Raw genomic sequence first — 21,514 nt, forward strand, 5'->3', positions numbered from 1 at the left:
TTCCCTTAAAATAAGTGGCCATGTTTTGCAGCCAACAAGCATTACTGTCGTTTTATACGTGTATATGGACAGCTCTGGAAAACATCTAACTTCGAGTAAACTGGGAAAGAAGATTTAACATTCTCATGCAATTCAATGCAATGGATATCAGACAAGCCTTCTTTCCCATCTACAAGTACGTTTCCGAAATTAAACTGTGGTGCCTACATTCTGTTCTATGGTTCAATCCCAACCCATTCTACCTAATAACTCAATTTCACCGGAAGTAGCGTTTAAAATTATGCTCGCCCGAGCCATTCATATTTTTAAGCTTCAAATTCTTCAACATAATTCTCAAAACAAAAGAATTTGGACCGAAAAATAAACGAATTCCGTGCTTTTAGGTGATATTCAGTTTCTTCGTGACTATGTTTTATGGTCAATGTTGATCCTAGATATTTGTAAGTGTTCACTTCGTCTGAAGTACTACGTGATATTTTAATATATCCACAATTTGCAGTATTCGTCATAGCGAATTTCTATGTATTTGGTTTCCTCTGCGGTTACTTCTAAATGCACGTTTCTGCAGGTGTTTAATAAAGTCTCTGGTTTTCTTTCTATTCTTCCAATTCTTCGCTTCTTTTTATTCACCCGTCATTCAAATTCATAATTAATTCTTTTATTTCAGTCCTTCGTACTTTGTACAAGCATCTTATGTGCTTGTTAAAATATTTCGCTATCCTCCCATGCTATCTATCTTGTGCCCGTGTGTACGTTTTCTCAATACCATATGCGTGACTGCGGCGTATTTTTGGAGAAACAGGATTGCCCATTGCGACGCACTATTGACTTTCGAAAATGGTAAATAAAATTCAAAACTGGGGCACAACAGTAATAATATATTGCAGCAAGGTGCTGTGTATACAGTTAGTGGAACGAATATATGAAATGTCAGTGACATTGAGGTGACAGTGTTAAAGACCGTAAATAAGATGTAAAAATCATCACTCTGTCAAGTTATTGCATATTTGGTGTCCTTTGGTACTACTAAACAAAAAATGGGAACCCAATAATTCCGTGTTGCTAACTCTCAGGAATAAAGACTACAATCACGGCTTTGCACTTTGTCATGATTTTCGAAACTACTTGGGCTTTAGAAAGCAGCACCAAAAGACAACAAATAAAGAATAAATTGTTTTAACATAAAGGACAAAATACATATATTCAAGGGTAGCAACAACGTTAAGAAAATACACTCGTTCGGGAGCTCAAGAAATATTACAATGAAAATAGACAATGTGTACATCGTTGATATGTATAGAAATTGAGGCAAACAAATATGAAAAACATGAGTTCTAAGTTATGTAGAAATTGAGGGTAGGAATACAGAGAACGCGAAGCGAAGCGGCGAGAGAAAATTGAAGCAAATATCGAAAGCTAGACGAACAGACAATACAAATCGAAGCGGGACAGTTCTCCAATATTTAGCATTAAATTGTGATTTGTTGAGGTGTATTAGATCCTAGGTATACAAAACGTACAATAAAATACAAAATAAATAATTACCATTACAGTTCTAACCATATATTCGTGAAACGGACATTTTTGCAATAGTTTCGGTATTCCCAATATACGTGCAATACGCTGTATACTATGTTTTGAAAACATTTCCCACATCTGCTCAGTGACACCTAATCTCCTATGCAACTTGTATTTTGACTGCCAGTCTTGCAAACATTTCATTAATAGCAGCTCCCCGTCCGTCTGTCTAATCTCACATCTAATTGCTTCTAAAGAACTAACGAGACTCTTTCGACTCGTTCGCTTCGTGCGTTCGTTTGCGCCCAAGTTAGTGAGTAGTTGTGGCCCTCTTAGTGTAACGCCCATTCACCATGTCCAGGTGATGCCACATCGGATGGGACACATCGGTTTTTAATTGTCCTGAGGCCTAAAACCGCTGTCCTATTTTCCTGTTTTTTCCTATATTTTGGAAATTTGTGTATATTTGTCCTATACATGTCCTATTTTTTAATTTTGTCCTATATATGTCCTATTTTTTAATTTTGTCCTTTATTTCCTATATTTTTCAGTGATTGAATTATTAAAAATACAGGCCAAGGGCTGAATTGCTACATATTAGCAATATCCTGAGCGAAGTAGCTCAAGTGGTAGAGCGTTGGCTTCGCATTCGGGAGGTCGCGGGTTCGATTCCCGCTGCCGACCATCCTGATTGGGGTTTTCCATTGTTTCCCTCAATCCTACCAGGCAAATGCTGGGATTGTACCTACTAAAACAGGCCCTGGCCGATACCTTCCCAAATTCTTTCCATTGTTGTTGTTGTTATTGTTAGATATCCAGTATAAAATGGCCTCAGAGCTGTATCTGGTAATTATTAAATAAATAATTATGTTAAATGTATCTTCGCTTTTTTTTCTGAGGGACTAGTCACTAATCCTCATTATTATTTTTTTCAATTTGTTTTTTCCTATCCTCCCATGTCTATTCTTTTTTTCTTTGTGTTTAGTCTTCCCCAATGAAGCTTAGCTGAGGAATCTTGCCATGCTCTAGTTTCTTATAACGCAAGCTGTGTTAGCATTTTCTTGTGTAACAGTTGTTAGAAGCGTATATATAATTTGCAGAGCTATGATGAATGAAATGCTGTTACATTATTTATTTCAGAAGGAAATACGTTGATCAAATAATTCAATGTTTAATTAGATTAAAATATTTCATTACAGAGAAATAAGTTATCAGTCTTCTTTTTCCATTAGAAAGATACGAAGTAATGAAAAATAATGTCAAAACAGAGTTGATCTGTAAATAAAAGAACTAGAAGGATAGTAGGAAGGTAGAGAAATAGTTAACACTTTTGGGTGTATTCAAAATTACATATGAATAACATGTAAAAAGTGTTAAATGTCATGGTAATCATATAAATAAAAGTTTAACATTTTTTTTTCTTCTGAGGTAGTGCGAATATGTTCTAAATTCTAACAATATTGAAGCTGCATTTTTTTAGTGTTTTTACTATTTTCAATGCCTTGTTCAAATTCTATTGTTTGCACAAAAATTATAAAAACAAAAGAAAAAGTTACGTGAAAAGTGTAATTCAGAATGTATGGAGAGGTGGTATCCTTAAAGAAATAATACTTCCAAGTTGCATTACTGATTTGTGTTTGTGCATTGTAGTCAAAATTGTTGGTACCCCGGAAAATCTGCAATAAATACTGGAAAAGTCTTGGGAGATTGGCGGGTGAAGGGTGGCCTTTTCTTACTATACATTTGTATTTTTTCTGTGCTTCAGAGCGTAATATTTTATTGTAGAAACCAAACTGTCCTATTTTATAAATCAAACTATCCTACATTTTCTCAATGTCCTGCTGGGAGGCCTGAAAAGTGACATGGGTTTTTAATTGTCCTGAGGCCATAAACCGCAGAAAAAACAATAAAGACGTCAGTTTGTTACTATCCTGAGGCCGAAACAGTAGAAAAATCCACAGCCTTAAATATGAACTGTAATAACTCAGTACTAGAACGTAATCCCTGCTGACACATTAAAGAAACTGCTCGAAATAGTTTCCACCTATATTAGAATACCTTGTGTGCAGATTCTGGCAAACTCGTTGAAAGATGCCTGGCGTTTTACGTATTTGTCCTCAGCTGCCACAATTCTTCGTACTAGAATTTCCGAAGTCTCCACTGGGTTCTCATAAACAAGCTTCTTCATGGAACCCCAAAGGAAAAAGTCCAGAAGTGCCAAGTCTGGTGAGCGCGTAGGCCAAGCCACTGGACCGCCATGACCGATCCACCTCTCTCCAAGTATGTTGTGCAGAATCTCATGAACGTTTGCAGTGAAGTATGTAGCTGTACCATGGTGCTGAAACACATACGCGTATATTACCAATAGGATATCTTCCATGAGTTTAGGGAGCACTTCGTTCAGAAATGTCAGATAATATTGTCCATTAACACATGGAGGTAAAATATATGGACCTCTCAGCTGGTCTTCTACAATTCCAGCCCAAACGTTGACCGACAAACGATATTGAGAGCCTCAGGAATGTACAGTAGGGTGGAGTGAAAAATTGAAGTTTGCACATCGGTATTCTAATAGTGCGGATTATTGCTCCTTAGTAAGTATTTTAAAAATCAATATTTATTTTCGTTGAAATCTATTATCTTTGGGTGCCACCAGCATGGTTAACCCTTTCCTTCCGCAAAATTTTCCAACTTTTAGGTTGGCGAGCAAGGAGACTAGAGGAATGGTTGATATCCTGCCAAATAATTGTCTTAGAAACTTGAACTAAAAAGAATTGAAATAGAGAGTATGTGTTTTTATTCTGCCAAAGCATTTTACAATACGTAGAGTGAAAATATTTCAAATTTTCGTGCTACAAATACAAGGACTGCTACAAATACTGGCAGAAAGGGTGGAATAATACGACGTTTAGAAGAGACTGTTCAGAGACTTTTGCAATGGTTGGTTTATCTGCTGCACGTAAATGAACTCCCTTTAAGACATTTGCTAGAATCAATTGATGGTAAGACAACAGGTCCTCATGCATTTTCTGGACAGATTAGAAGATCATTATTAAATTGTGAAAACCAACCAGTTGTGGAATAAGATGTAATTGAGAGCCATCTTTCAGCTTTCGAGAATTATAATGATCTCAGTGCGGATCAGAAATATTTGTATGAGATTTGCAGGGCTGTTTCAAATGGACATTTTCCTGATTCTTTGGCAAAACGCTATTCAGGGAACATTTCGCACGTCAGGTGGGTTCCTACAGCAAACAGAATTATTCGATTGTATGTAGCTACAAGAAACCCTTCAGAAGAATTAAAAGTGCTCTCTCAGTAGTTGTAAAAGTTTGGTCCAGCCAGTTTGGTTCAGCATAAAACAGAAACGTTTTTGCACAGATGAGTCAAGACATTTCTTCAAAATAATTCAGTTATCGCGCTTCCTTTCTGAAAAGTACAACGCTGTCATTGATCCTGTACTTCAAAGAAATGGATACTTTGCACATCCTGAAAACATTCTCCTCTCTATGATGACAGATGAGAAGAAACATATCAGAGAACTGGACTTAAGACGAGTCCTTAAGGCAAAAACCTCGCAAATGCCTGGAATCAGAAATTACGACATTCCATTACTCAATTTTGAAGCTGAAGACTACGCAAAACTCACAAACTGGACAGATTTGGCTATAACTTGCCTCCCACACACACACACACTTATTATGGATCTCACTGCTGCGAATATTCATAGAGTCATTCAAGGTGATACTACAAATATTGAAATTCCGAATATTCCATGCCTTAGCCAAGCTGTAGAACGATGTGTAAAATTGGTGACAGAAGCATTGTCTTGTGTTTGTGGTGTAAGTGCACGAGATGAATACATAAGGGCAAGACTCGAGTCACGAAGACGTACGCCTGTCTTCAACACAAAGTCAGAGTTTTCTACAGTGTAATTGTATGTTGACATGTATCTCCACATATTATTTTGATATGAAGTTTTCCTAGCTCATTTTCAAGAATAGAAAGTAATGTATTTTGTCATGTTTTCACATATTGTTTGTATATTAAGATTTCCTAGGTTATTTTCAAACTGAGATCAGAAATGTTCATGTCATTACATGATTTTTCTTATATATCTGCAATTAATCTAAAAATTGTGTGAAGATGTCTATTGTAACATACACTCCACACAAAAACCTAAATCTTATGTTTGTACTGAGTGGTGTATTTTTGTCATCTTTTTTTCACATATCATATTATAAAGCTTTCTTAGCTTATATTCAAACAGACAAGAATGAAAAATCGCCTCACTAACCTCTCTAATATTATTAATATACAGTATTTATCAATGATGCCTGTAGTCGAGTATATACGTAGGGTAATACAGACTACACATAAATCTAGTACAATTTTACGTACAAGGTAGTGTTCTTTTTTATGTTTGTTCACATATGTTTATAAAGATTTTCCAACTGATTTTCAAACTAAGATAAGAAACAAAAAAGTTCATGTTATGAAACTTGTGTAATATTTGTAATTATTATAAAGATGTTTTATTCGAATATAGCATATATGTAAGATACTTAGTTTCATTTTTCCATTCAAGTATAATGTAAAAAATATAAGTACGTTACAACTAACTTTTCGAGCCCTCTATATCTATAACACTAAAAGGAACTGACTCAGAGGAGTGAGGTTTTTGTGATACAATATTGTATAACAACTTTTCCGAACAGAAAAAAAATGGCATCATTTCACAACACTGTTAAAAATACATATTTCAGCCAAATTTCAAGTCCGTATAGCACCCAAAGGAAATGACTCAGGAGACTAATATTTCTGTGGCACAGTACTCTAATGGTAAGGCAACTTTTTCTCTCTATTAGAAAAAATAATACAGAAAAAAATAATTTTGTCCCTTTTACCAATACGGATAAAAATATTGGATTTCAGCCAAATTTCAAGTCCCGTGTGGCACCCAAAGGAATTAATTAACGAGACTAATATTTTTGTGATACAGTACTCTACTGATAAGGCAACTTTTCCGCCCTATTAGAAAAATTAATTCCCCCCCAAAAATTTTGACCACTATTTCACTCCACCCTAATGTACAGCATGGGGATATTCAGTTGTCCATACGTGTCTGTTTCTTGTGTTCAAGTATCCCGACTGTGTGAAGAAAGCGTCATCACTAAATGAAAATAAGTGTGTGAACTGCTCTGTCAAGAAACCATTGAAGGTGATAAGGATGCATATGCTCATCGTGAAGAACACGCCACACTGTCATATGGCCAACATTGAGGGCATGTGCGATTGTCGGGGTGCAGAAGGAAGGATTGTCTTCAACACGTTGTAACACTTGTTCCTCCAATCTGATGATGCGAACTCTTCTGGAAACGTCGGGGGCGCGGTGGCTCAGTGGTAGAGCGTTCACCTCCGGTGCTTGGGGTCCCTGGTTCGATCCTAGCTCGCGCCGTGTGGACTTTGTGGTGGACAAACACCGTGCTCGTGGGTTTTCTCGGGGGTTTTCCGTTTCCTCCCACTTTCTTCATTCCACCATTTCACTCATCATCACCGTCTCCTTTAGCCGAACCGGCATAAGCGTGCGACGTAAAACTTAAAGATTTCATATCATTTCATTTTTTCTTCTGGGAACGTCATGCTCATGGTTAGTAGCACACAGACGACCTGTTTTACGCAGACACTCAAGCCTTGTAAATTTGGTGTGTGCAGGTTGTCACCTTTTCGGAAAACGCTCCTGATAAATCTCCTTGCTTGGCTTCTCCATATATGGGAGTGTACTCATTATATGTGTATGAATGCACCATTCGAAACTTGCATTTGGTTCTTCCTGCAAACCGACTCGTATAGCATCCACTGACATGAAGCGCGTGATTCTGAGGCAATTAAAAATGGAGTGTTGTCACAATCTTACCTTCATTTACACTATTACGTATTGGAAGGCAGCTCAAACTGCTACGTGGCATTTGATATAACTAAAGCGTTAAATAATGGACTAGAAGAATATCACTGACGTCGAAAACATCCATTAAATAGACCAATGCTGTTTTTGCAGATTTCGTTCGCGTATCTCCCCAGTCTTTGTTCACATAGGCGGATGCAAACTGGCCTTGAAGGTCTGAAATCCTTCCAGATCGTGTCGGTTCTCGTCATAGACACTGTAAAGTAGAATTAAAACTCTTCCCTTACCTCTTCTTTGTCTTATTATTATTATTATTTCTTCTTCTTCTTCTTCTTCTTATTATTATTATTATTATTATTATTATCACTTTGTAATTACTTGCAATAATTGAAGACCAATTGTAATATCCACATTCTACATAGGAAAACACTAGGAGAGCCACATAGTTTCTCATTGTTGTTGTCTGCCATTCTTCAAAAGTGACATCACATCCACAACTGAACGTACGAGGAATCTGATCGCAAACGTATACCTGAATTTTTTCCTTGCTATTCAAACAGTTTATTGCTCGTTTGTTGTCTTTTGGTGCTGCTATTATTAAACCCAACCTGTAATATTGATACCGATCACACATGTTTCGAAACACACGTCAAAGTGCAAATCCGTGATGTCATCTTTATTCCTGATAGTTAGCAATACAGAATTATTGTCTTCCCCTATTTTGTTCAGCTGTACCAAAGGGCATTAAATATGCAATAACCTGTCATAGTAATATTTTCTACAATATAATGTTATTCACGGTTTGCAACACTGTCGCCTCCATGTCACTGACGTTTTATGTATTCTTTACACTAATTGTATACACAGCACCTTATTGCAATATATTATCACTGGTATGCCCAAGTTTTGAATTGTATTTACCACTTTCGAGAGTTAGTAATGCGTCTCAATGGGCAACCCTGTATCTCGAAAACGATGCCGCAGTCACGCAAATGGTATTGAGGAATCCTAATCAGTTTGGTCCAACGAATCTACCCACATGTTTTCTGGGACACCCTGTATATAAAATTGAATAGGATCAAACGCTTATCTTGTAATGCCTTTTTAACTTGTAAACTAATTAATAAAAAACAATCAAATTTTGTGTGATCCATGTATCGATTTAGAGGTCATTGTTGGACTTACTCTGCAATATCACCGGATTAACAGTGTTACCTTCCGAACATAAAGTTGTATTTTTCAAATTATAATTACAACGAAAGCTTACTATATCTAATTTATTATTTAGTGTTACAAATTAAGATCTTTACAGGATCAGAAATATCCGAATTTTGAAGGCCTCTGCAGCAGTGATTATGCAAATGACACGGACGATACAATTCATATCCCAAGCTACCTTAATGTCGAATACTGTGATTATGATAAACGTATTTCGGATGAATAGAAACAAATCTCCAATGAATTGAAAATTTGACTAGTTTCGAATGCATTTATTTCGAAAAACAGCTTAGACAAGTCACATTCAATCATGTAGATGCTTTTCAAAAGACGTAAATATTATAACGCTCTTTGCTGCAATACAATATTTTAAACGTTTCCAGAGATACGAGATAGGTAAGTTAAGATTGCTATACTTGTAAAAGCAATCTTAACCTTTGTGCTGTTACAAACTTGAATTAATTTGGGCAGAAAGTGTTATATTTTGATGTAACAGCCGTATGTATTTAAGCCTAATCGTTTAGTTCATAATGTACTGCTTCCGATTTAACTTCTGAATGAATTAATGTATTATTTATTCCTATTTCCGTGTTTTTACTTTGAGTATTGTACAAATATTATATTGTTGTTATTTAAATCAGTGAAAAATTTATACTCTGTTATCTCTAGAAAATCTATATGAATTCCAATATTGATAACTTCTTGTGTTTGTTATGCATGCTCTTGTATATATGTTTGATAACTTTTTCTTGTACATAATGGAATTCAGATTTTAGAATTTTGTCGAAATATAAGGGCTATGAACTTAAATCAGAATCAAAATGTAATAAATTATGGTATTACATCACGACGTTAATTCAAATTATTGCTGTATAGTGAATTTTAAGTATTCAAACCCTGGAACTCTAATTTGTATTTAATTTGTTTAATTTTGATCTTATTGTGATAACATTTATGCGTTTCTGGAAAGTTTCTCTTGGTCATAACCCTAATGAAAGCAATTGCTGAGACAGTGACATGTAATGTATTGTAAATCGGAAATCTGTGCTAAGATCTTAAAGTATTATTTAATATTTACCAGCTAACTCAATATATCTATTATTGAAGTTGCATAAAGTAATCTTTTAAATGATTGATCAGGATACCAAATGAGTCACAATTATATTACAACTGTGACTTATTTGTTACAGTCTCCTTTTCTGCTATAATTGACGATAATGATAAATAGTAATTAATGTAATTGATTAATTTATGCTAATAAAAAGAAACGAAGTTATGCTGATGAAATGAAACGAAGTAAAAGTAATGATAATAAATGAAGTAATGTTAATGCGACGTACATGAAACTGTGATCCCGCGTAGGATAAGTGATACCCAGAAATACTGTTGATGAATTGTAATGTAGTGACTCATGTTATTGACTTCAGGTCAATAAGTTGTATGGTATGCGTCTGTATATCACAGCAAAATGACATTACTTTAGATATCTTTATTGTCTAATGATACACAGCAATTGGTTCAATAATAAAACTCAGAATAGAGGTTTACCTATAATTTATCATAAAATAAATCGAATAGCTCACAATTCAGCCATGCAAGAGGGCTTTTCTTCGAGTTGTGTAGTTGTTTCTTCGGAAATACATCCTGTTTTGATGTTGATGAACCATAGGCACTGTGACAAATGCTATGTATGTAGGGTACCGATCCAGCTGACATAGGTTTAATTAACTTATGACGACACATTGCAAGTGAGAGTTACATACTGCTTAAAATGATGTATTTGTGAGAATCCCGAAATGATTGTTGCTTTCCTTTTCTTGTATAACATTACAGCAAAAACTTTTGGTGCAACATGTCCGTAATTACATAATTTTGAACAGTGTTGCAAACTTTACCAATGTTTATATCTGTCACGGTTTGAGATACCTTATCAAGCTTATATCCTCTTCAGTCCATAGGTGCACATATGTGCAACTCTGGTTTTTATTTTATTTATTTATTTATTTATTTTTTATTTATTTATTTATTTTTTTCCTTCTATTGTGAGGCTTGCATCGTAGTAGAAACTGCTTTGTAACGTTTGTGTACCTCCCACCTGTGTTTATTACTAATCTTGTTCATTAGCTGGCATCAACAATCATCATATTTCCAGCGATAGTTACAAAAACAAAATGTGGACCGCTTAGTGCCAGGACTGAAGAGGATATAGCTTTAAAGAGAACTATAGCATGTTGAGACATGATTTGTTATGTAGAAGTTAAATTTACTTACTTATAAATCTTTTTTCAAGAAAATTTATATACTATCTTTATTATAAATACTTCATTACGTTGTAGATCCAGGAGTGGGTGAATTTTACGTATTGCCTTTGGACCATTTGAGTATTTGCAAGCCACCCAACAGGTGAGATTTTCCTTTTTTTATGTATACAATCAATAGCGGTTCGTACGGAAAATTAACTAATGTGTATATACATATTATTTGTAAAATTGCAACACCAAAAAAAGATAGTAAATCAAGGTAATAAGTCATAACTACGAGTAGGTGTATATCTCTTGCTTTCGACTAAGTTATCTAATTTAGTTTTAAAAAGAAAGAAAAAAAGACAAGAAAGTAAACCAACAAATTACACATTAGTTGTTTGTAAATTGAAGTCACAAGAATAGAAACAACATCACTCATTGTAGCTTCGGAACTTCTTGTATACATTAAAAGACAAATTCTGACCAAAGCATATATTATCTAATTATTACTTATTTATTAGATAATATATGCTTTGGTCAGAATTTGTCTTTTAATATTGAATCGGTAAAACAAATTATTACCTCTTCAGGTAACACATTTGTGTGCAAAATTACGTACTGTATAAATTAAAATATAATATAGCCGTCTTGAGTGCTTTATTGCCTTGAGTGAGTGAGTGCTAGTATATGTACGGTTTGTGGTGCATTCTAGAGAGATTCGTGAATTTGTTAGACCAATCGTTGTACTTTCCGCTCGTTCACTACTTTCCTACCAAATACCTGGCATATTTTTTCCCCTGTTTCACTAGCTTTACTCTTGAATTTTTGACTTATAAACTACACAAGGTCATATAACTCCAAGATTGCCCCTGTTTGATCTACTTTCAGTGACGTCGTCGTTTTACTGTAGCAAGCCACAATCAGGGGGGTATAAGAGGAAACACAAACATTTCACCTTTTCCTTCACCTCGAAACCAAACGTAAAGGAAGAGTGTTCAGTGCTACCACGTAGAAATCTTTTTAGAATCTAATACGTTGAACTGACGTCCATTTCTATTTCTGCACTCCTTCTTCTAATGGAATATTGTGACCTTAAGTGCATTGGTTGGTTATATACCTTAAGCAACACTTCTAGTTTCTTCGAAGTTATCAAAGCCACCTTTTAATAATTCTGCATTTGGAACTTGCTTTCTATAATTCTTTTGGAACTCTGCGAATTGTGTCACGGTTTAATTTAAGCAAACCACAGAACACACATGCATGTTTTATGAACATCATCTTGTAATAGCTGTTTGCTTGTTTCGTGAGACAATTATATCACAATATTGCCAATTCCACAATTTTAAGTGTATCATCATGACTTTACAAGTGATTACATGTCGATGCGATTATCTAACATAATCCATGACACTCCTAAAGCTAGGGAAACTTCAAAAACATCCATGTATGTTAAACTCTTACTCTGAAGAGCAAATGAAAAATCTCAGATTAATACTTTCCTATCAACAGCGCGTAGTGGTGCTGAATCACTGATTATAATCATCTTGAAGATTTTTTTGAACTTATTATTTTTATTTCTTAATGAAAGCATTTAACACATCTAAAGGTAAAATGAAAAATAAGAATAATGTAATTTTATATTGGAAACATTTCTTGCAGGCAGTCTTTCACGTATCAGAAAGTAGTTCAAATGATCCACAGTGTGTGTCCAAAGACAAAACCAGTGCTAGACAATATGTGCACTGCTCCTAAAACTTTGTGGTTCTTAAGTTAAATGTTCTGGAAATGAACGAATCATTACTCTCAAGGAAAAAATTCTTGTGCCATTTCCAGTTAATGTGTCCTAGTAGGAAGAAAAGGTAAAGTATATTGTGTAATATGCTGTATATAAAATAGCATTATAAAATTAAGCTTCTATAAGTATGTATTTCATTTATTATTATTATTATTATTATTATTATTATTATTATTATTATTATTATTATTATTATCTTAATAGAGCTAGTGAATAATAAAGAAAGACTTAGTTTGAAATTTGTATAAAAATTTTAAAATTAGCATTTTCTTTTTCTTTTTTTTTTTTCTTTTTTTTTTTTTTTAACACTAAAGTGTGTATTTTTCGAAACCTTCATACAGAGTTTCAAAACTATGGGTGATTTTATTTCTTGTAATCAGAATAATCATTTTATATTACAGCAGAAACGTAAATGTCAACAATCAAAAATAATTATTCTATTCGTTTTAGTGATATTTTCAGTGGTTGAATATTTACATTGTTAACGACGAAAATTCAAAACGAATTTATTATTCAGACATTAATTAGTATATATGTTCATAATACTAAAATATTATTGATATACAATTTTAATCAAAAGAAAAACTATTGTCCAAGACCTATTATATATAAAACAGTTCTTCTCAGAGTAGAAACACCTCGTCCAGTTCCTTGCCAGGTGGTAAAGTGCCAAGGACCGACGAGACGTTACCACGTTGGATAGAAATGGATATGCGCTGTATAAGATAAGTTGTGGAGCGAACTTCGCCGGAAACACAAGAAATGCGTCTTCCTACCTCCCTAATAAATTCAAGACTTCTTGCACCCCAAGCACCACTGGTTTCAATAGCGATTGGAGTGAAAACAAACTTTTCGAGAAGGTGGTTGTATTTTCTTTGCTTTTCAGCTTCTCTGCGATTAGCAACAGCTCCAGCGTTCATTACTGACAGAGGGAGACTTGAATGAGCGTATGTATCAGCGCATGTAAAGTCCCACAATAAACATTTTCCTCTCATCCATGGAACTAGTGTCATCCCATCTGGTCGCTTTCCATCCGAACGACAGCAACCAGAAGTTCCCGTATTGAAGGAAATCCAGCTGTGTTGAGGGCTCGTAGTATTATATCATTTACAGAGGAATGTCGGGCGAATCTACCAGCGCTCTTCATGCATGAAAGGCCATGCAGGCCACGTTGGTTAACCTCATCCCCACAAGCTGGACAGCGATGAGGCTCACAAACTGCTAAGCCTAAACGTAAGGCTACAGCAATTCGAAAGCTTTCATTTGACAAATGAAGGCCTAAAGGCGGAGAAGGTATCGCCATCAACCATGCACCCGCTTCGGGAGACGAGGCAGCAAGAAGCCTGGCTTTATCTTCCGGAACAACAACAGATTGTAACAAATGATTATGTACTTGACATGCAATTGGTGTATACCAAGATGACTGATAACACTTTTTGCTAATTTTCGGAAGGCTTGTATTTGCTAAGTTTGCCCACTTACTAGAGCCTTCTTGAACTGAACCATCTGGGTCCAAACAATAACCCTGTGGAAGGAGAGCTTCGATTAAACGCAGAGATCCGTGGTATGACGCTAAGAATGTAGGAATCGCCATATCCACAGCTCGTCGAATACCAAGACCGCCCAAACCAACAGGTAAACATGCTTGCGTCCAAGAGTCATCATTTAAGGAGCAGTTCAGAATTGATTCAAGGCCAGTTTTCAGGACAGTATCATATTTTTCCAGCAAAGAACTTTCATGCCAAGATGGAAAGCATCGTAAAAAAATAGGTTAAGCGAGGGATTGACAAAGATGCTCGTAAAAGGAAAAATGCTGAATGGGTTGAAATTGAAGGAAGTCGAGACAAGAACAATTCTAAAGTAGATATTTTATTCAATAGCACGTTAGTGAGTGCTTCCGACGTAAGAGCAGCACCCAGAAGACAAGCATTCTGAATTGTTAGAGGGCGTATGCCTGGTGCGGCCTCATTAAATCTTCTAAAGATTTCGTCGAATGCAGTTTCATCTGTTCCAAGACAACCAATCTCGCATTTAGAAAAGTTAAGACGCAAGCCAAGAAGTGATGCCTTCTTATTTATTTCTATTAACGATGAAAGAACTATCTCGGGTTCACCACCAATTGTTCCATCGTCTAAGTACCAAATGTTTAATTCGGTATCCAGTGATTTAACTAAAGAGTGAATGGTTATAGAGAAAAGTGCTGGGCCCAGGGGATCACCTTGTTGTACACCTCTCTGAGAAGAAATAGTGTTTCCGTTGAAAAACAGGTCACTTGGTTGAGCATAACATTGATAAACATATGGATAAATTGAAGGAAAATTATTCATCACTGCGGCAAGCATAGTATCCCGGCGAAGCTCATTAAATGCGTTACGAAAATCCAATTTTACAACCGCCTTAGTAGCACAGTGAGTAGAAGAGAAATAAACTCGGGCTGCGTGAACATCTGCCTCGGCACCATTAGGAACACAGACACCAAGCTGATGGGGGGATAAAAAGTTCTTAACTGGCTCACGTATTCTAAAGCATACAATTTTTGCCGATATTCTGCGCCAAACATTCCCAACCGCTATGGGCCGAATTCCACCATCCTTTTTTCTTAGCGCTGTAAGTTTGGCACCGAAAAACAGTGGGCGAACTTCCGTTGGTACTTTCCCAGAAATGATTAAATTAAATATATCACATAAGGTTTTTAGGAGTTTTTCCTTCGATTCCAGTATTTGACAAGAAAGAAGGTCTTTAAGAATTGAAGGAATAATGATAATATAATTAAAATTATTATATTAAGAAAATGTTGGAGATGAGTAAAATTGCAGTATATTCTTTAGTTAACATTCAACGACTTTCATTTATAATAATGAGAGCTTATTGAATTGAATCCTGAACATCTTGTACCAAAAGATAGTCCTGGAGCCTATAAACAAATGACCAATGATTAATGTGGTTCATGTTTTTCTTCGTCAGAGTTTGTTATTGAAATAAAATGAGCATCTTATATTTGGCAATTTTAACTCTTCAAATAAAAGAATTGCAGTAAATGTCAATAATGAATTAATGTGAATTTCTTAACAATAGAAGATTATTATGTGGCAACGAATTACAATCGACTAAATGAACTCTGTAGCCTACAAAGCAACACACGTTCCAACTTTCCGCAGATGTTATAAGGCCATTGAGATTTATACAGATATTACTTGTGTTGTTCTAGAAATCAGACCGACGATGCGAGACAAGTGTGTTGTTAATCATTAGCGGACAAGAGCACATGGAAAAAAAAATTATCTGCTTTTTAACTGTCACGTAACTTCTCCTAAGCACCAATGTAAATAATTTGCATGTAGCCACTAATGCATGTATAACAGAATAGAAATATCATAATATTATAAAATGTTTTAAGTATTCAATTGGCTGAACACTGTAGATTTGATTACACCCATTGATACGTACTCCACAAAGAGACGTTCATGTATGACATGTAATAGGGTGTGCTCAAATAGAAGTTTTGTGTACGCAGCTGATAATCAGATATCGATATTTAAAAAGAATGTTCCACGAAACAATTGACGTTAATGTAGCTCAATTTATTAAGTCTTTTTTAATAAATGACTCGTAATTGTGGCAAAGAAATAAGATAAAGTTTCAAGATAATTAAATGCAGAGCAAATACTATAAGGGCTCGAATAGAGCTCCACTTAAGAGAACTTTCATAATATTATTCTACTGAACACTGTGAATTCACCCAAATCGACAGCCATATTTTCCGAGTCGTCGTGACCGGTATGAACGTGATTAGATTGATATTGCGTACGAGTGCTGAAGATTTCGAAATATTATTTATTAATTCAATTAAACCATCTTAAGAGAACTTCATCACTTCACTTCAATCCTTTATTTTAGAATTGAATTAGAGAATTTATTCGACGATGCTAAATTACTAATTATTACAAAATTCCTGGTAATAATAGATTTTGATTTGATTAGGTGTCGAATTTATGTATTTATCAAAGGTAATAGAAACTTACAGGTAATTTATAATTTTAAAAAAGATTGTAATAATTGAAAATGAACTTCCTAGTTTGGATATCAAAGGATTAATATTAGTCAAGTAAGGTGATTAATGAATTGTGCTAATATAATATAATGTATTTTCCGGAACTAAACTTTTTCAAACTATTATACCCATAATAACGAAGGAGTTTGTTTATTTGAGTTATAATTGATTTACAACAAAACAGACACATCACTTGTAATATTACACAACTTTTACCTGTTTAACAGCTTCCTTTTGTTTAAATTATTTGTAATTTTATTTTTACTTTTTACAAGTCGTAATGTTATAAGAGATTATCTGCATACTTAACTCATCATTAGAGCGTGGGATATTTAAATTAATAGTGTAAGCAAAGATAATAATTCCAATTCAAGATATAAAGTCCTTAAATGGCTTAGTAGTAGAGCGTGATTCGATTTCAGACCATGCGAGTTTGTGGTAGACAATGTCCGTGGATTTTTCGGGGTTTTTCAGTTTCCATCCACACTCGCATTCCACCAATTGTTCACTTTTATTAATCACCCGCCGCCTTTAGTTACAAGGCATAATCATAGAACGTAAAAGGAAGATTTCATTCCATTTCAAAAAATGTGTAGATTTAGGTAAAAAGGAAAAGAAAATTACGATTTATTTAAGACATTCACCTAGAGGGCATAAGAAAACTTTAATCTGTAGGACTATTCAATTACGAGATGATGTTAGTCTCGCCTACTTCACGCTGCTCTCCGTCGGATCTGAACCCTAAGATAAGAATACTATTTAAATACTATTTTAATACAAATCATCACCTAGTATACGGATGAAATGTTAAAAGATAAACAAATATGCTTTTGGTTATACCTTAACAATAAGAAATCAGTTCCTATGTTTTCAGCCTAGGTAAATGTAGCTCTTGTACTAAGAGAAATTACAAATCCGAAGGGAGCGCGGTGGCTCAGTGGTAGAGCGTACACCTCTGATGTGCGGGGTCCCTGGTTCGATTCCAACTCGCACTAAGTGGACTTTGTGGTGGACAAACACCGTATGCGTGGTTTTTCTCGGGGTTCTCCGCTTCCTCCCACTTTCTTCATTCCATTATTTCATTCATTTCTCATCATCACCGTCTCCTTTAGCCTAGGCGGCATAACCGTGGGACGTAAAACAAAGATTTCATTTTTTTTTTTTTTTTTAGCAAATCCGAAGTATGCATCGAATTAACAATTTAGAATGGTATGCATTTGTTTTATTACTTATATTTATTTTTAAATCGATTCACGACATTCCTGACGTCGCGTTTGTTATTTCTAGAGTAATTCTGGTCACATTTTGATGTAGCGTACGTAAGTTTTCTTTCACCTTATAATTTCAACACTTATCAGCATTAATTTGCAATTACATCATCTTACACATATGGTAAGGTTACCTTAAATCAGGTTGACCATTCAAAAAAAAAAAAAAAAAAGGCACCAAGATCCTCAAATATTTCATTAGGATTTTCCTGTTCTGTTTACGTCACCCTCTTGACCGCGGAAGCTAATGAAAATTTCATCACTGGAAATTCAATTCAGTATCATACGGGGAGTATTCTAACATTTTCGACAATCGAAATACCCATTCACTTTTGCGTGTCCTAATACTTTGTCGAATAGGAAATACCAATACCAAGAAAACAAGAAATACCAACACCAGTTGGTAATTTTGATACAGTCTGAATTGCTGGCCTTTGCTGGTTTTATCTTAACATAGTTATTGTATTCACATTTATTATTAAGTAAACTTTAGTTAAGAAATCAGTTCGATTTTTAGAGATTTACTTTTTACTATTTTTCGATTTCAGTGTTTATATATATTGTGGTGCCAGTTTTTATACCAAGATTTTCTACAATTGTTCTACAAAGTTTTTCTAATATTGATATTCCAAGATGTTAGTGAGGATATGGAAACTGGTTATGATCGATACTGAAAAATGATGGTAATACTAAAACTTGGAGAGTTCTGTAGTATGCTCTAACAGTGATGTATTTACAAACGAACAAAGATTGTGATTTTTGAGTAGAATCAACAGTATTAAATTGTATTAGATTTGTTTGCACATAAAAATAGTTATTTTTGTAATAAAGTTATTTAATTTAAGTTTGTTGTATGATTTAATGTAGAACCTAGAATCTTTAGCATTAAAATATGATATCCAAATCAAATTATGAAAACTTATTTAAGAGTTATTCATACAGAATAAAATCCTATTAGAGCAAGTTTATTGCCACCTGTTATAGCGTTTACAAGAAGGAACCTTTTTCCCTCCTTTTTTACATTTATTTCACATTTATGCGAGTTAGAAGACGTCTAATCAAAGTTAGCTTTAAAATAGTATCCATTTTTTAGTTAAAAAAATACTTATAAAATGTTCCGTACGGGGGTTATATTGTTGTAACGCCCGTGTTCTAGTTTCGTTATAATTAATTTTATTTCTTAAAAGTCAGGGAAATTAAAATAAGTCAATGAAATACTTCAAAATATGCTGAAAATAAGGAAATCGGCTATGTTTTACAGACAAGTCAAGATTTTTTTTTCTAATTTTGTTTCTTTAGTATGTACATTGAAAACTGAATATGCAACGGTAAGTTGACTTGTACTTATCTTTTGTAATCATAATTTCATGATCACAAATAAGTGATTGAATTCACTTGTGGCTACTTGTCAAGAGTTTTGGTGAGACAGGACATGCGTCATTCGAATGCATATTAACTACAAAACTACTCATTGACTAAGTTTGTTCGTTGTAGATAAAGAAATAGGTCAAATTGTGATATATATATATATGTTTACTTGTTTATGTTGAGTATGTTCAGAAAGCCAAGATATTAAAGATACCTGTAGTGTATATTTATTGTTTGGTACTTATTTTATTCTAACCCCGGATATAATTGAACCTGAACCACAAAGTGGGGCTGATGTATGTGTTTCCTGAAAGCTTAGGTCAAGATAAGATCAAAACCGGTTACCAAAATTGGGGAGGTTGCATGCATTCCGCTTGGGGACAGCACTTTACTCATTTTTATTAAAATATTTAAGCGTGTCCATAAAGTCCGTTTCAACCCGTTGCATTTTTAAATGAAAATGGGGGTCAACCTGCATATCGTATGAAAGTTAGTGTTAAATGAAAGAAGACAAATCAAGTCTCGATTCTCTACGATAAGCCTGTGCAAAATAGTGGTGGATCAAAATATCAACACAATCTTCGTTGCATAGTCTATGGTCACTCGTATGAACCTGAAACGGTGGGATAGGTGCAAAACCAATAACACGGATATGTCATTATTAAAGTATAATGATTCAAAGTTAAAAGTTCGAGGATTCCTCGCAGGGGATCCAACTCAAAATGTTGAAATGGGAAAGGGGTTCAAGTTGATTACCGTGTGAAAGCTGATTTAAGTGAAAGAAGATAAAATAAGTCTCGACTCTTGATGATAAGCCTGTGCAAAATGGCAGTGAATCAAAATGTCAACACGAAACTTGCCCCATCTTCTTCCACTTAAATCAGCTTTCATACGATAATCAAATGATCCCCTTTCCCATTTCAACATTTTGAGTTGGACCCCGTCTGAGACCCTACGAGGGTCCCTCGAACTTTTTTTTTTTTTTTTTTTTACTTTGAATCATTATACTTTTGAAATAATGACATATCCACCTTTATAGTTTTACGTCCCACGCTATGCCGGCTAGGCTAAAGGAGATGGTGATGATGAGAAATTAATGAAACGGTGAAATGAAGAAAGTGAGAGGAAACGGGAGAACCCCGAGGAAACCCACGCACACGGTGTTTGTCCACTACAAAGTTAACTCTGCGGGAGCTGGGATCGAACCCGGAACCCCAGGCACCAGAGGTGAACGCTCTACCACAGCCACCGCGACCCTCAATGACATATCCGTGCTTTTGGTTTTACACCTATCCCATCGTTTTCAGATTCATACGAGTGGCCATAGACTATGCAACGAAGATTGTGTTGATATTTTCATCCACCACAATTTTGCACAGGCTTATCGTAGAGAGTCGAGACTTGATTTGTCTTCTTTCATTTAACACCAACTTTCATACGATATGCAGGTTGACCCCCCACCCCCTTTTTTTTTTCATTTAAAAATTTTTGAGTTGGACTTCGTCTGGGACCCTGCGGGAGATTCTGGGACAATTTATTTCACTTTGTTACGTTGTACTTTTGAAATGATAAAAGACATGTTTTTCTGTTTTCATATCTATCTCACCGTATCAGATTTTTCGGGGTTGCAACGGACTTTATGGACACGCTTAAATATTTTAATAAAAATGAGTAAAGTGCTGCCCCCACGCGGAATGCATGAGACCTCCCCAATTTTGGTAACCGGTTTTGATCTTACCTTGACCCAAGCTTTCAGGAAATATATATACATCACTCCCACTTTGAGGGTTCAGGTTCAAGTACATCTCTAATAAGTGCATTGACTCATAAGTAATTTTGCCCTAGTAATTTTGACTCATAAGAAGTATTTAAAGTTAGAAAGTGAGCTTATACTATTCCTAAAAATAACAGAAAGTCATTGGACGACTATGGGAATCGTGGAGGCCGATTTAGAAAATGGATCGATTTTTTCTGGACTTAAGTATAAATAACAATGTTTGCTGTATCGCGAATCAGGGAGAATTCGCTTACTCAGCCATAGAAAGTCAGGGAAATCATTATCAGAATTTCAGTGTGAACCATTTATTTCTGCTATTGTTATTTTGTGTTGCTGATGTTCCACTATTCTTTTATATCCTTGTTCCATTT

The 21,514-nt window shown here is 34.9% G+C and overlaps 1 protein-coding gene across 5 annotated transcripts in view; it reads left to right on the forward strand.

Annotated features, from left to right (window-relative positions):
- Positions 1-19,011, forward strand: part of LOC145690662 (protein SERAC1) — a 95,997-nt gene extending 76,986 nt beyond the window's left edge. For 3 of the 5 annotated variants that reach the window (XM_081765792.1, XM_081765800.1, XM_081765818.1), the window contains 3 exons: positions 10,978-11,044; positions 12,544-12,743; positions 18,547-19,009. In XM_081765792.1, coding sequence (XP_081621918.1) covers positions 10,978-11,044; positions 12,544-12,658 — 182 coding nt within the window. In that variant the 3' untranslated portion in view covers positions 12,659-12,743; positions 18,547-19,009. Of the gene's footprint in view, positions 1-10,977; positions 11,045-12,543; positions 12,744-18,546 lie in introns of all 5 variants that reach the window. The other 2 variants (XM_081765810.1, XM_081765782.1) reach the window with 2 other exon arrangements.
- The last annotated feature ends 2,503 nt before the right edge of the window (positions 19,012-21,514 follow it).

The sequence above is a fragment of the Thermobia domestica genome, chromosome 1 (genome assembly GCF_964235325.1).
Source record: "Thermobia domestica chromosome 1, izTheDome1.hap1.1, whole genome shotgun sequence".
NCBI classification, from domain to species: Eukaryota; Metazoa; Arthropoda; class Insecta; order Zygentoma; family Lepismatidae; genus Thermobia; species Thermobia domestica.